The 14,801-nt window shown below is 41.5% G+C and overlaps 1 protein-coding gene across 4 annotated transcripts in view; it reads right to left on the reverse strand.

Moving 5' to 3' along the window:
- The window catches only part of tbc1d8b (TBC1 domain family member 8B), a 15,507-nt gene extending 1,076 nt beyond the window's left edge, over positions 1-14,431 (reverse strand). Inside the window, exons 1-21 of one of the 4 annotated variants that reach the window (XM_005460883.3) lie at positions 14,162-14,430; positions 12,358-12,468; positions 12,125-12,243; positions 11,782-12,007; positions 11,277-11,517; positions 10,682-10,889; positions 10,403-10,570; positions 10,131-10,292; positions 7,509-7,659; positions 7,147-7,361; positions 6,904-7,021; positions 6,523-6,808; positions 6,299-6,428; positions 6,101-6,199; positions 5,238-5,306; positions 4,888-5,128; positions 4,722-4,787; positions 2,473-2,565; positions 2,281-2,328; positions 2,076-2,173; positions 1-1,962 (exon numbers count right to left, since the gene is read on the reverse strand). The exon at positions 1-1,962 is cut by the window's left edge and continues 1,076 nt beyond it. In XM_005460883.3, coding sequence (XP_005460940.1) covers positions 1,546-1,962; positions 2,076-2,173; positions 2,281-2,328; positions 2,473-2,565; positions 4,722-4,787; positions 4,888-5,128; positions 5,238-5,306; positions 6,101-6,199; positions 6,299-6,428; positions 6,523-6,808; positions 6,904-7,021; positions 7,147-7,361; positions 7,509-7,659; positions 10,131-10,292; positions 10,403-10,570; positions 10,682-10,889; positions 11,277-11,517; positions 11,782-12,007; positions 12,125-12,243; positions 12,358-12,468; positions 14,162-14,288 — 3,393 coding nt within the window. In that variant the 5' untranslated portion in view covers positions 14,289-14,430 and the 3' untranslated portion in view covers positions 1-1,545. Of the gene's footprint in view, positions 1,963-2,075; positions 2,174-2,280; positions 2,329-2,472; positions 2,566-4,721; positions 4,788-4,887; positions 5,129-5,237; positions 5,324-6,100; positions 6,200-6,298; positions 6,429-6,522; positions 6,809-6,903; positions 7,022-7,146; positions 7,362-7,508; positions 7,660-10,130; positions 10,293-10,402; positions 10,571-10,681; positions 10,890-11,276; positions 11,518-11,781; positions 12,008-12,124; positions 12,244-12,357; positions 12,469-14,161 lie in introns of those variants that run through there. The other 3 variants (XM_005460884.4, XM_005460885.4, XM_013264663.3) reach the window with 3 other exon arrangements.
- Positions 14,432-14,801: the final 370 nt, after the last annotated feature.

A 14,801-nucleotide genomic window follows, 5' to 3' on the forward strand; every position in this document is an offset into this window, starting at 1 on the left:
GGTAGAAAAAAAGCTTTAAAACTGTGTGAATTTGGCCCCTGGAGATGACAAGCTGTAGCTGAAGTAGTTACAACCTCTCTGAACTCATGCTTTGGAAACCTGGCCAAAACACAGCCATGTCTAAAGCTTGTACATCTCAAACAAGTGCAAATTATTCACATGCTGAAGGTATAAGAAGAAGCAGCAGCAGGAGAAAATTGAAAATTATAGTGATTATACTGTCACTCTGTAGCAAGCGGTAATGGCTGTTTGTCAAAGGCTGGCATAATGTGGCAACTCCAGTAACTATGCTACACATGCTTTATGTTTTAGTGTTACAGAGAAGATACAATCTGTGTATCACATATATTTTGTAATGTCCCAGGTTGAAAAAATATCCCTTTCCTCCTGTTCATTTTACACAAATGTCACCCTGAGAGTTGATAACACAAAATGTCCTTCAAACAGTTCAAGGTGTCTACAACACCCTCCCAGATATATTAGATTCTCATTCAAACCTTATATATACATAATAAACAACTATTGAACTGACCTTTATGTGCACAATGCCGCACTAACAGGAGCGTAAAATCCTACATATACGGACGTAAGCAACAACACATTAACCAATCACGCTGTGATTTAGAGGAGGCAGATTACTCACCTGCAGCTGCAAGGTGGACTTTTTTTTCCCTTTACATGTTTTCAAGTATGACCCACATGAAATTCCCCTAATCCTGACATGTTTACCATTTTTGTGTGCTGTTATTGGAGGAGAGACACAGATGAGTGAGCTGTGGCAGTACAGCATCCTCCTTTGTACATTATTGCAAATGCATCTGCAACTGCAGTGTAACCTTTCATGTTGTGGCGTCTTCACTCAGATAACGAGCGAGTTCAATTCTCAGCTACCAAGGACAACACTGCAACTTGTTCTCAAACAGCCATAGTACTGTTTACTTCATGCCTGCGTTAACTAAAAAGCTGCACTCTCATAATTTATGTTTAGAGCAAAACGCACATGAGACACTGATGTCAGAAGACACACTAGCATTTACAGTAAATTTCACTTTACAGCAGTGATAGCTAATTTGAAAGAGAACATACATGGAGATCTCCAACCAGAGAATCCTCTTGCTGACTCCATCATGCTGGTTACGTCATTTATTATGTAGGTGGATTCGAGAGAGAAGGAGAGGGACAATCCTTTCTCTCGTGTAAATGGAGATTAGCGATGTGCTTTATAAGATGCTAAACTTTTTTTTTTTTTCTTAACAGAAAATCTGAAGAAACTGTGGCCGGGTGAGAGAGTGGATATGAACATGAAAATGTACTGCACATTTATGACCTGTTACAGAATAGTGTTTGTATGCGTTTCATTAGTCTCTGACGTACTTCATCATCTGCGTGACAAACAGGTCTCTGATGATTCACATCCTCCGCATGTGTGATAGTATCAGTAGACAGCAATCTCACTCTGTGTCACACTAAATCCACCACCCTGTTCAAGTGGAGAAAGGAAATTAATGGAAACTTGTAGGTTTGAATCACGAGCAAAGTGTCAGTTCACTTATTGGTCTTTGACTTCAGCTGGGCGACCTTAGCTAGTCCAAGCTTCGTCTGAATATCGACAGGCCTCTCAAAGAAGCTGACTATGGCCGGTTCATTGAGCAGAGATGCTAAGACCTGCTCGAAGGAAAACGACCACTCTGTCTCTGAGAGGTCTTGACTGTTGTGGGAGCTGGAGGTGTCAGAGCTCTCCGGGGTTGTGGAGGACTCTTCGGTTGAAGACTCCTCGCCAACAGTGCTATTGGCAGGCTTTTTGGACTCAGGCGGGCTGCTCGGCTCCTGCAGTCTCCGCCCCACCTCTTCCATCCTCAGGAGGAGGCTGGTCACATGAGCCACGGCTCGGTACAGCAACTCCTCTTCGGGATCACCATGAAAAATGTTGTACAGGGTCTTGGAGAACTGGATGAATTGAGTCTGCAATGGAAATCATTTAAAAAAAACAAACAAAAAGAAACACAGGTTAAATGAGTCAATTTATTGTAAAAAGATGAAGTCCCGCAGACACAACATAGCATGGTTTGAATTACCTGATTAATTCTGGGCAGGTCTTTGATGGATTCCTCTTTCTTTAATATTTCATTCTGCCATTGTTTCAGATAGGCCTGCAGGTCAACCTTCCCTCTTCCTGACAGTTTAATTGACAAACTTAACTGTGTTACAAGAAATTATAATCCTCGCACTAATCATGTTGGAGCCATGAATCATTTGTTGTAAATTTGGGTGTAATATTACCTCTTTCAGGGCTTTTCCTTATCACACCATCTTCTGGAAGATCAAAGGCTGAAACAGGGAAGCAGCATGTAAACAAACTGTAGAGAAAAATGCTTCCACGCAAGTGTTAAAACAGAATTATTGCAATATTTAGTTAGAAAAGAGGGAATTAAATTGGAGTTTTGAGGAAAGACAAGAGGTAAAGTAGCTAACCAGTGAGTCTATTCAAGTGAGAAGAGTCTTCAGTCACTGGAATAAAGTGCTGGATTCTTTGTTCCTTTAAGTGCAAAGGACTACCTGTGAAGGCTAAAAGATAGTGTCTGTAAGTGCACTGAAAGGAAAGAAGAGACAAAGGAGAAAGAGAATCCACAAGAGCAAAGTAGAGTTTAGGGCCAGATTTACTAAGCCAGTTTGTTTCAATATGGAAACATTATTTACCAAGAGCAGCACAAAGGAGTCAACAACGCATGCAGATCTGATGAGGATCTACTACCAACCAAAATAATGGTCTAAAAGCAGTTTTTTAATGCATGTGGTTGTCTCTTATGAGATAAAGAGTAGCAATTCAGATCTATGGAAGACAGCTGAGGGAGAATCAATAAGAATGTAATTTAAGGGTGAACTCTGGTACAAACTGATGGAGACTGTGAGGGATCTTAAAGGTCGAAGGAGCATTCTTTTTGTAAGTCAGCTCAGGTTTATAACCACATTAAGTTGAAATTTGTGTACAACAGCTGACCTACAGGCCGTAGACAAACACAAAGCATTTACATTCAGATTCTGGATGATCCATGTGTTCAAGTTATTGTGCCACCTCCGTAAAGACACAAATTTCTCTGAGGTTTTGAGCATTATTTTTGTATGCCATATGAGACTGGAGCATTTTATTAATTGCCACTTTAAGCTCTGCTCCATTATAGCAAAACAGCAGAGCTGAGGTCCAGAAATATAGATCTAAACATGTGATGAATAGATTATATCCTTTGTATGATTCCCTTCTACATTGTTAGCATAGATGTTAAATCCACACAGAGGTATCCAATTTTTAGATGGTTTAAAAATAGCAGTGCATAGAATTGTTTATATTAAACATGCTACAGTATTATTCCATGCATCAAAAAAAAGAAACACTCAAAATATGAGTGTTTCCTTTTTTTGCTCCACCCTGAGCCACGTCTACACGTGGGTGCATGTGTGCATGTTGGTTTAAATGCGTAGATTAAACAACTCCCATCACAAGCAATGTAATATTATTTTCATGATAGCTTTGTGGTGCATAAGCCTAAATATTGCCACATAAGCTACACATTGCACTCCTCTCAGCAAAAAGACCAACACCAACCTCTGAAAGCAAACTAAATAAGAATAAATGGAGAAAACATTTCCACCAAATTTCCAACAATTAAAGTGTCCTGCATTATAAAATACTACAGAGCATAAAGAACAATGCAGACTTCCCCAGGGCTCTAAGTTAAAAAGGTACAACTAGACATGCTCAGTCACTACAGCCAATGTAACCGAGTGGTTACTGTTTTCCGCCTGAAAATGATAAGCGACTAAAGCTGCTCCACAGCTCTTCTGGACTGAAAAACCTGCAGCGTCTCAGCTCTAAACAGCACATGACTCCAATCATTTCAATGTAGCATTTGGCCCAGTTCCAGTCCCTCTTATTCATACAGAGGAAGCAAACAAAACAGCGCTCAGTGGCAAATTTGAAGTGCGTCTCCACCATCTTGTTTAGACTGTGGCACCAGGATGTGACCTGTCCTTGGTGCTGAAGCAATGTGCACTTTCCATGAGATACAAAATAAGCTTTGCTGCTTGATGTTCACTGGCCTGGCACATCACAAGCGGTGACTCAGTGCTCATCTGCTCCTAAGCTGTCAGTTGTAATTTGAGCAGCACAGTCTCTCTTTCTGAAGAAACTAGCCTACTGCTAAATGCCCTCACAGCTCCTTAGACCCGTTGTTGCCATGGCAAACTCTTTCACTCAGCATACGCTATTCTTACCCCTGCCTTCAACAACCATCACGCACGTAAGAGTCACACATTCAAGGACACTTTCTTCCCCAAGGCAATGTGCTCACTCAACAAATGCTGGGTTATGGGCTGAATTATTGAAATGACAACTCGTGTGCATTTCAGCCCAGCAGACCACAGACTGACGTAACTATGTGACCTTTCATTTCACTTTGGGCTGCTTCTGTCAGTCTGCTGCTGCAGTGTGCATCAACTGTATAGATTCCAGTCTGAAAACATTTGCTGCATTTGAACCTACAGCAGTTTGTCATCACCATAGACACGGTGTGAAAGAAAGGGGTCAGAGGTTAAAGACAGTGTTGTGTAGTTTACGAGAGGCAGATGAAAATCAGATAGCAAAATAAAGGGCACAGGGTCATGAGAGAGAAGTTAACAATCTAGTCTTAAATTGAGATTGGTTTGATTAGTTGTTCATCACTTACCCGGTGGCAGGTGGAGCTTGAAGAGAAATTTCAATTTATTTGTGAAAGATCCAGTGTATAAAGTATCTACGAGAGAAGCAAAAGTTATAGTTTGAGCAGTGCAGTAGCAGCGCAGCACTGAGGTTAAAAGTTTTATTAGAACAGAGCAGAGAACCAACAAATGTACCAAGGGCACAGCAGAATTCTTTAAAGTTAATGAGACCATCCTGGTTCTCATCTATCAGGCGGAAAACCCAGAGGGAGAGGGTGCTCTTGATGCTGCAGAAAGCCCAGGGCTCCAGCAGGGAGAAGAGCATGCTGAACTGTTGAAAACCCAGCTGGTACTGCTCCAGATAGGCCAGACTGGGGTCATGATGAAGCAGAGCTGGGCTGTTCATTGTCCAGTAGCAGCTGAGGAAATGCTGCCTCTGAAAGTAGATAAACAGAGAAGGAAGCATGACCTATCCATCTTTCTCATTCTAATAAACAGTTAAGCATGGTCGCAATAAAGATACAACATTAAAGTTCATGACTCACTTTGAATAAATTATAAAGCTCATCCAGTTGTGAGGCACTGAATCTGACATCTTGGGACACCACCCGGATCTGAAAACACATTTGACCTCATTATTAAGGCCACAGTAATAATTCAATTAAATCTATTAATTATTTTCACTCATATTTTTCACACATATTGAGAAGCCTGTTCTAACTTGGCAGATGTGTTCCTGGTGACCAGAGTAAATGCAGAGGGCAGGTCTGACATCATTTGTAAGAGCGATTCTCATATTTTGGTCTAAGGACACTAAGTTATCTGTTTCCCCTAAAATGATTGTTGCCTGCTACACCATGTGTGCTGGGCACACATTGATGGCCATGTTTGTTTGGAGTTTGTTTTGAGGACAAAATTGATATGAATGCATTCTCAAGCTTCCCATCCCTATTTTTACCTGTCACAACTAGGCACCCTAATCCAAGTCCTGCAAACAGGACTCTGAAGGGGTGAGGGGGAAATAAAATGCAAGTCAGCCAGTAAGTTTTCACTGGTCTAAAACTGCCACAAAAACCTGAATAGATATAAAATATACTGTATTTATATATAAATGTATATAATATACTGTGTGTAATTGTATTTTTTTACCCTGTATTTATACATGACAATAAAGTTGAATCCTAAAAGTTTTTTTTATTATATTTTATCTAATTTTACTATTACTACTTGTCTTTGGTTCCAGTTGAACAAATAGTTCCCAAGACAGCTGCAACCCACAGTCAGTCCATTCTACACCTTCATTTGCCTGTTTAGGGGGCATCTGTAATATTTAGCTTAAACAAAATTATAACTTGGGTAATACTGTGTCCGAACAGGCCCCTGTACTAGTTACTCTAAGTTTACTTACCACGTTTTGCTTGGTTGTGTCCTCCAGTGTTTGAATCACATATAGTTTGTTTCTTTTTCGTGAACTCTCAACTTCCTCTGAACGGATATTTCCATATTTCTGCAAAGACCAACATAACTTAGTTAAAATATTGAGAAAAAAAAAAACGGTGGGGAGGTTGTCTCTAATCAGTCACAAACTGAAAGAGCAATGTTATACCTCATAGGCCTCTCGGATCAGCTCACTGATATCTACGCTGATGTGAGATGCTTTATCATTATTGCCTACTGAAGCTTGCTGCACTGTCGGGGGCAATGGGCTGTCTTTGTTTGTCACACTGTCAAAGAACCTGGAACAACATCAACAGACAAAGAGAGAATGTTATTTACAGTGTAATAATATTTAAAAAGTCTCGGACCTGCGTCATTTTTGTATTCACAGACTTGTTGAGGATGGTGACAGCTTCTGCGTCATCGTGGCAGCTGATCAGAGCCTCCATGTTGTAGTCCAGCACGGCCAGGCCGAGCTGCAGGATGGCTTTGATTCCGTCGTAAAAAAAACAATCCACCACGTTCACGGCGCTCTCTATGGGCAGCACGCTTATGAAAAGCGTAAGAAACCAGGACAGAGACACGGAGGAGAAGAAGCTCAGGTCTGTCATGTGTTCTACCAGCTGGGGGAGGTTTTCTCTAATCAGATCTTCGAACACAGCCTGGTCAACCAAAGCACCTGACAAAATATTTCCATAGTGAGACTTTGCTCCTGACATAATTAAAATGCCACGCTGCCAGATATCCAGCAGAAGCCAATGTTTCCACTCTCACCAATAATTCGGCGGTTGAAGTAATCTGGCAGCATCCTCTCACAGACGGCTACCAGCAGCCAGAAAGCCTCCTCTTCTTTTGCATACAGCAGGAGAACCGAGGTGAGAATGTTCATAGCCTGAACAGGAGAGAAGTAAACAGTATGGTTTTAATAGGCTTCTCCTACCTCCTAAGTACACAATGGCATAATATATCATCACAAGAAGCAAGGAAAGGACATATTTCAACAGTTATTTTAAGAACCTGGCAGTATCCAATTTTAGGGTTCCTGTAGGCATAGGCAGTAAGGACTCTGCGAAGAGCTGAGATTCCTGTGTCGCTCTGAAAGGCTGGGTGCTCAGGGAGAGAGCGGTGCAGGTCTCTTTCAATCTCATCTGTAGCCAGAGTGCTTGTGCCCAGAGACTGTTCAACCAGCTCAGTGTAATAGCCGGGGTGAGTGGCCATGTCGTTTACAGCCCCTACAGAGTGTAAAAAAAAAAGCCCCCCACTCGGTTTAAAATAAAAACGTACTTCAGTAGATGAAACTTTCAATCACACAAGGCTTCATTAACCACTGACTGATGCTGCTCGTCGCTATACGGGACATGGTGACTTTGATGTACAACCTGAGAAAAGCATCCACAGCTCTCCCCTCAAGGCCTCAGGAACTCCGCGCACAATCAAGTCTCGTGTCTTCCTGGTAAAGAACATACTTGTACCACGTCCATACTCAGAGAAATGGATGTTCCAAGACTGCTCCTTCATCTTCTCTTTAAGCTATTAACCCAGAAGTATCAGAAGAAAGTTTTTTAAGTTTGAGACATGATTGTATACATGCACTTTCTACAGGGAGTGCAGAATTATTAGGCAAGTTGTATTTTTGAGGAATAATTTTATTATTGAACAACAACCATGTTCTCAATTAACCCAAAAAACTCATTAATATCAAAGCTGAATGTTTTTGGAAGTAGTTTTTAGTTTGTTTTTAGTTTTAGCTATTTTAGGGGGATATCTGTGTGTGCAGGTGACTATTACTGTGCATAATTATTAGGCAACTTAACAAAAAAACAAATATATACCCATTTCAATTATTTATTTTTACCAGTGAAACCAATATAACATCTCCACATTCACAAATATACATTTCTGACATTCAAAAACAAAACAAAAACAAATCAGCGACCAATATAGCCACCTTTCTTTGGAAGAACACTCAAAAGCCTGCCATCCATGGATTCTGTCAGTGTTTTGATCTGTTCACCATCAACATTGCGTGCAGCAGCAACCACAGCCTCCCAGACACTGTTCAGAGAGGTGTACTGTTTTCCCTCCTTGTAAATCTCACATTTGATGATGGACCACAGGTTCTCAATGGGGTTCAGATCAGGTGAACAAGGAGGCCATGTCATTAGTTTTTCTTCTTTTATCAGCTTTCTTGCCAGCCACGCTGTGGAGTACTTGGACGCGTGTGATGGAGCATTGTCCTGCATGAAAATCATGTTTTTCTTGAAGGATGCAGACTTCTTCCTGTACCACTGCTTGAAGAAGGTGTCTTCCAGAAACTGGCAGTAGGACTGGGAGTTGAGCTTGACTCCATCCTCAACCCGAAAAGGCCCCACAAGCTCATCTTTGATGATACCAGCCCAAACCAGTACTCCACCTCTACCTTGCTGGCGTCTGAGTCGGACTGGAGCTCTCTGCCCTTTACCAATCCAGCCACGGGCCCATCCATCTGGCCCATCAAGACTCACTCTCATTTCATCAGTCCATAAAACCTTAGAAAAATCAGTCTTGAGATATTTCTTGGCCCAGTCTTGACGTTTCAGCTTGTGTGTCTTGTTCAGTGGTGGTCGTCTTTCAGCCTTTCTTACCATGGCCATGTCTCTGAGTATTGCACACCTTGTGCTTTTGGGCACTCCAGTGATGTTGCAGCTCTGAAATATGGCCAAACTGGTGGCAAGTGGCATCTTGGCAGCTGCACGCTTGACTTTTCTCAGTTCATGGGCAGTTATTTTGCGCCTTGGTTTTTCCACACGCTTCTTGCGACCCTGTTGACTATTTTGAATGAAACGCTTGATTGTTCGATGATCACGCTTCAGAAGCTTTGCAATTTTAAGACTGCTGCATCCCTCTGCAAGATATCTCACTATTTTTGACTTTTCTGAGTCTGTCAAGTCCTTCTTTTGACCCATTTTGCCAAAGGAAAGGAAGTTGCCTAATAATTATGCACACCTGATATAGGGTGTTGATGTCATTAGACCACACCCCTTCTCATTACAGAGATGCACATCACCTAATATGCTTAATTGGTAGTAGGCTTTCGAGCCTATACAGCTTGGAGTAAGACAACATGCATGAAGAGGATGATGTGGACAAAATACTCATTTGCCTAATAATTCTGCACTCCCTGTATGTACCACTGACCAGTTGTTTTCTTACATAATGCTTCAAAATAAGCATATGGAGGCATTACCAGATGGATACTGAGGGACAAGCTGTGCTTCTAAAAGGCAGCACACACAACAGTGCTACTAACAAAACGTGTGTATTTTTTTTTTTAATTCATGTATTCTTCATCTGATTTCATAACAACACCCAAGAACTAATCAGTCATCCACACTCAGGGCAGACCTTTTCATGAGCCTACCTGAACCACAGAACCCCATTTGGATCTACATACAGTCCCAGGTCTGTCTGACATTATTTGTAATAGCTGAGCAGACTTGACCCTGATCAAACTGTACATAACAGATGTGCTGTGTTTACACTGTAAATAATATCAGCAGCACACCAGTGCTCATTATTATACTTTAAAAGGGCAAAGAGCATAAGTTGTATTCAATAATCCAAAAATTGCTAAACTCATTTCCTCATCAGGGGATTAACCATTCTGTGTCAATCAGGAAATAACATAAAGTCTGCATGTATTTTACCACACATTTTAGCTAAGAGGATAGATTACACGAGTCACAGGTTAGATGCCTATGAATGTTACAGTTTTATTTTGACTTTGTAGATTTATTGAGCTTGTTAATAACATGTGCAAACTCGACACTGATGGAGTCTTGGTCCTAGATTTCAAATAATAATAATAATTTTGCTTTTTTGGGTTTGGGCACAAATCTGAGCACCCATGAAGATGTCTGTTGCACACTTGAACGTGCAGGTATATTACAGTCACGCCACTGAATGTGATGTGGTGATTTTATACAAAATGCCAGTGAAAATAGATTAACTTTGTTGTTTACCATTTTGGGATCAAGGTTTTCAACATCCTGGGGGTGGAAAACAGTCATGAGAGCCTCAGTGCTCACGGCCTTGCTGCTGTCTTTCTGGCCCACCATTAAAGTTACGTCCTCTGGATTGTCCTCAAAGTGGTTTATGAGAGACTGACATTCTCCCCGTATGGCCTTCATGACAAAGACATTAATCATTTTCAATGTCAGACACCTTTGCAAACTACAGGATGAAGTTTAAAGAGAAGCAAAATGGCACAAATGAAACAATCGCAGCACATTACCTCTGATGAAGCAGAGTGCTGTGGGCTGGCATTAATCCCACACCTACTACGGATTGTATTGGCAAGCCGCTGATAGTCCCGCACCTCAGAGAAACGCAGCGCCCTCTTGCCGCGCACGCACACCGTTAAAGCTCTGCTGCTTGAGTCTGGTTTCTCAACGTTAACAACCTAGAAGACGGAAATGAGGAGACAGTCACACATGAGGTTTTCTGCTGTTCATCAGTATTTTGGGGTTTTTTTTGTTTTTTTAAAGATAAAACACTTTTTGTTTGACTTTACCTCTCGCATTGGAATAATGACATGGCACTGACTTCCATCCTGACTGGCAAAACACAGGTAGTTCTCAGACAGACAGATCTTGCCAAGCGTGTTAAAATGGCTGAAGGGAACCCACAAGAAGCTCTCGTGCACCTCTAACAGGTTTTCCTCTTTGGGAAGCCTGAAAAATGTCCTGAATTGCTCACTCTTTGCATTAGCTTCTAGCCCTCTGTGGAAACAGAAGAGCACAAACATCACATTTAGGGTTGCTCATCAGCCTCAAGCCTCTCATTCACATCAGTCATCCAGTTACATCTATTTCAAAATGATCCACACTCCTTAAATATTATCATGACCATAAAATAACAGGATGACTCCCTTGTCGACTGGGATCAAATGAAAACAATGGGAAAAAGTAAAAAAACACTGGAAGTTTCTTTGAAGAACTGGCACTGGCAAGCTCAGGCATGACTTGGTTGGCAATCTTGGCAGGTCACACCAAACATAAACTCTATCCGACTCAAGTCATACTTTATGTTTACTCGGTTTCTTCAACTTGGCAACTGGCACTAACAGGATCGTGTGAAGCTGCACTGCGCAGCATACCGAATATTACCTCTTTGTAATCTGCAGCGGGTCAGACAGCGCTGGCTCTCTCTGGAAGGACTCTTTATCAAAAAGACGCTTGATGGAGTAGTCAGCCAACTGTTCCATGATGACGAACGTTTCGTTCAGGTGCATCAGCATGGAGAAGTAGTGATCCTCTCCGTGAGCCAAAACATGGATGCTCTCAGTCAGAATTACATTAGAGGTTTTCTCCAGCCTCCAAAGCTCATCCCAGGAGATGACTAGTTTCACTGCACAGTCGCCATATTTTAAAAAAAAAAATGAAGTGATTAAAATTAATTGCTGATAACAAAGAAAAAATAATAATAACTCTTAAAACCTAAAAAGCTGTCATTACCTAGAACTATTTCCTACAAAAGAACTACTAAAAGAATCTGATGCCATAAAAACCCACTATGACAGCAATTAGCAGCTGTCACACTCTTTATTACCACCAATCAACTATCTAAAGACAGGCGGCAGCACGTGCTATGAATGGCAGAGAAATTGCTTACCCTCAGCTCCCAGAAGGTATGAATAGAAGCACAGGAAGTTTGTGCTGAGGTAGAGCCAGCCCTGGCAGGGTACTTTTCCTTTCCAGTAGCTGCATGAGTAATATGTGACCAACTTTTCCCCTGGTGGCAGCTCAAACCACTTCTCAAACCTCAAGTGGGCTTCTCGAAACTTCTCGGGATCATCCTCCTGCACTAAGCATGTCTTCCCCTCTTCGGCAATAAGACCCTAAAATGTGACGCACACAGGGTTACTGCAGATTGTTTATATATTATGGATACAATAATAAAGCAAGTAATCAACATTTTTGGGGATTAAAAAAAATAGGTCTTCCTGAAATCTCACTCTAATCTTGCCCTGTACAAAGCTGGTGACGTCTTCGCTGGAGTCAAAAACAGAGAGCGTCCTCATAATGTTCTGCTGCAGCCAATCCCAGTGCTGAACAATCTCCTCTTTGGTGACACCTGACCAAATGTTAAGAGGAAAAAACATAATACTGAGGTCAGCTTAATCGAAGAAATGTTGCAACTACTAGAGAACAGACAGCAATATTGACATGAAAATGCAGAGGGGCGTACCGCATGCTATTGACCAGTACACTTGTGAGTCTGGCGTGTGGTGCAGAATGCGATAAGGGGCCACTTTGGAAGTGGAGTCCAACACAGTATCCAGGGTTCCTACAAGGAGGCCTGTAGCATAAAGTACAATGATGTAAAAAAAAACAAAAAAAAAACAAATATCAGATTTACACATGAATCCTAATAGAAGCCTTCAATAACTTGAATTTCTTGCCCATCAAAAATGACATAAACAGCACTGTGTGCTGAATCATTTGCCTTTAGTTAGTCTGTGCAGGACTATCCAGTCATTGTTCATAGCTACATCTCAGACTGTGTTGAACTCATACTGACAGGGGAAATGAATGATCCCCCAGCTCCTCGTCAGGCCTAAAATTAGCTAAATCTGTTACCTCTACAACTTTTCTGACATGTCCTCCATGAATAATTGACAAGGTCAAAGTGAAACAACTATCCTATGCATCGCGCCAGCATTAGACAGGCCACCCTGCTGAACAGCGCCAAATATGCTCTAACGATGAGCTACCAAGTAGTAAAGCATTCAGCAGATCAAACAAACACACTTTGCAGCGCAGAGCATGGTGACAACACTTCAGATGTAAAGTGCCGTTTGCTTTGGAGAAGGGGGGGGCATACTATTTAACCTCCATTATTATTAACCCTGACAGTTAGGACATCAGTACATTTCTAGCCACTGAGAACATTAATAACAATCTAGTAGATGGTAATACATAATCTACAAAAGCTGGATGTATTAGAAGTATTACTCTGAGTTCCAAGTCAGTAAAGAAGGTTCTGTGGGTTAAATTGGAAACTTACTTGGGACTTGGGAGGAATTTAAGGACCTGAGGATAAACTTGATGTTGTATAATCTGCAGGAAAATACTACTATTACCTTAGCATTATTAAAAGGAAATTAGGCTCATAATAATTCATTTTCCCTCAGAAATACTTACCAAAACAGATTTTCAGCATATACAAATAAATATTAGAATTAATAAAATAACTCTTGGTTTCACAATCCTGCACAGAAAAAGCCACTTAAAGCAATCCTTTATTCTTTTTTTTCTTTTTTTTTCTTTTTTAGATCAAGCGCAATTAAAACCTTCAGGAGTTGCAGTCACAGTCTCATTTTAGTGACGCCACACTGACTACTGAAGTAAGTATCGGCGTCTCTCCACAAATTGGCTGATGGGTTTGCTATCTGGGGAGCTGTCTCTGACACAGCAGTGACATTACAATTGCCCAGGTTTAATTTCTGACCTGCGTTAGAAACAGGTGCACTGAACCAAGTCACCAGCAGAGTGGAAGTGCCCTTTTTAAACCAGGAAAATCAACAAGCAAAATACTTCTGCTTTTGTGGGTTGTTGGGTGACACAACAATGCCTTAAAAAAAGTGAATACAGCCTGTAATATAGGCCCCCAGGAAATGAAATTAACGGTGTAGCGGACAGACTGCGCCCCCTCTGAGCCCCCTCACTGTCAACTTTGCTGTAACAAACAACAAACCAAATGAGCCAATGAACTGACACGTACTACGTAAACCAGCTGTTCAGTACTTAAACTGACTCAAGTAATTTGGACCCATATCTCAAACCTGTTGCAAAGACGCTTTCCCTTTTTTTTCTCTCTGTTGAGGAGTAGGCTGTGTAACAGCACCCGCCCTAACAGTGGCAGACATCTAGTTAGCTAGGCAAATTCTCAGCGAGTTAACCAGCTATTAACTTGAGTGTTTCCTTGTGGTTTGTGAAGCCGCCGCAGCTGTCCCGAAAATACGAGGTGACAACAAAACCGCGAACGTTACCTGTCAAACCGCCACCACCTTCTCCATACCCTCGTCTCCTCTGCAGCACGAAATACTCGTTATCCTTCTCGGTGACCCACAATTTAAAAGCATTTTTCAGCAGAATCTCTTCGGGTTTGAGCCACATGGTTCTAATGTCGCCAACTTATCTGTCAAACCGACTTGACATGTCACGGTTATCACTAACGTACCCCGACAGCAAACACATAGACATTTGTTTGCGTCCGAATCCCTCCCTTCCCACGTCGACAAGAAATGTTGCCAAAAGTGCAAGGCATTGTGGGATTGTAGTTTCTGACGAGAAGGAGGCGCTGTAGGCGGGTCATACTGCAACAGCGCAAATATACTACAGAACTGTAAGAGTTTGCAGACATCTATAACGTCATTGCTGATCTTTTTAATTTTTTGCAACACATTTTAAACAAAGACTGGATATAATAAAACAAGTATACCCTATAAGCCCTATATTGTAAGGTGTAGGCACTATACAGGGAGTGCAGAATTATTAGGCAAATGAGTATTTTGTCCACATCATCCTCTTCATGCATGTTGTCTTACTCCAAGCTGTATAGGCTCGAAAGCCTACTACCAATTAAGCATATTAGGTGGTGTGCATCTCTGTAATGAGAAGGGGTGTGGT

The sequence above is a fragment of the Oreochromis niloticus genome, linkage group LG10 (genome assembly GCF_001858045.2).
Source record: "Oreochromis niloticus isolate F11D_XX linkage group LG10, O_niloticus_UMD_NMBU, whole genome shotgun sequence".
NCBI lineage: Eukaryota > Metazoa > Chordata > Actinopteri > Cichliformes > Cichlidae > Oreochromis > Oreochromis niloticus.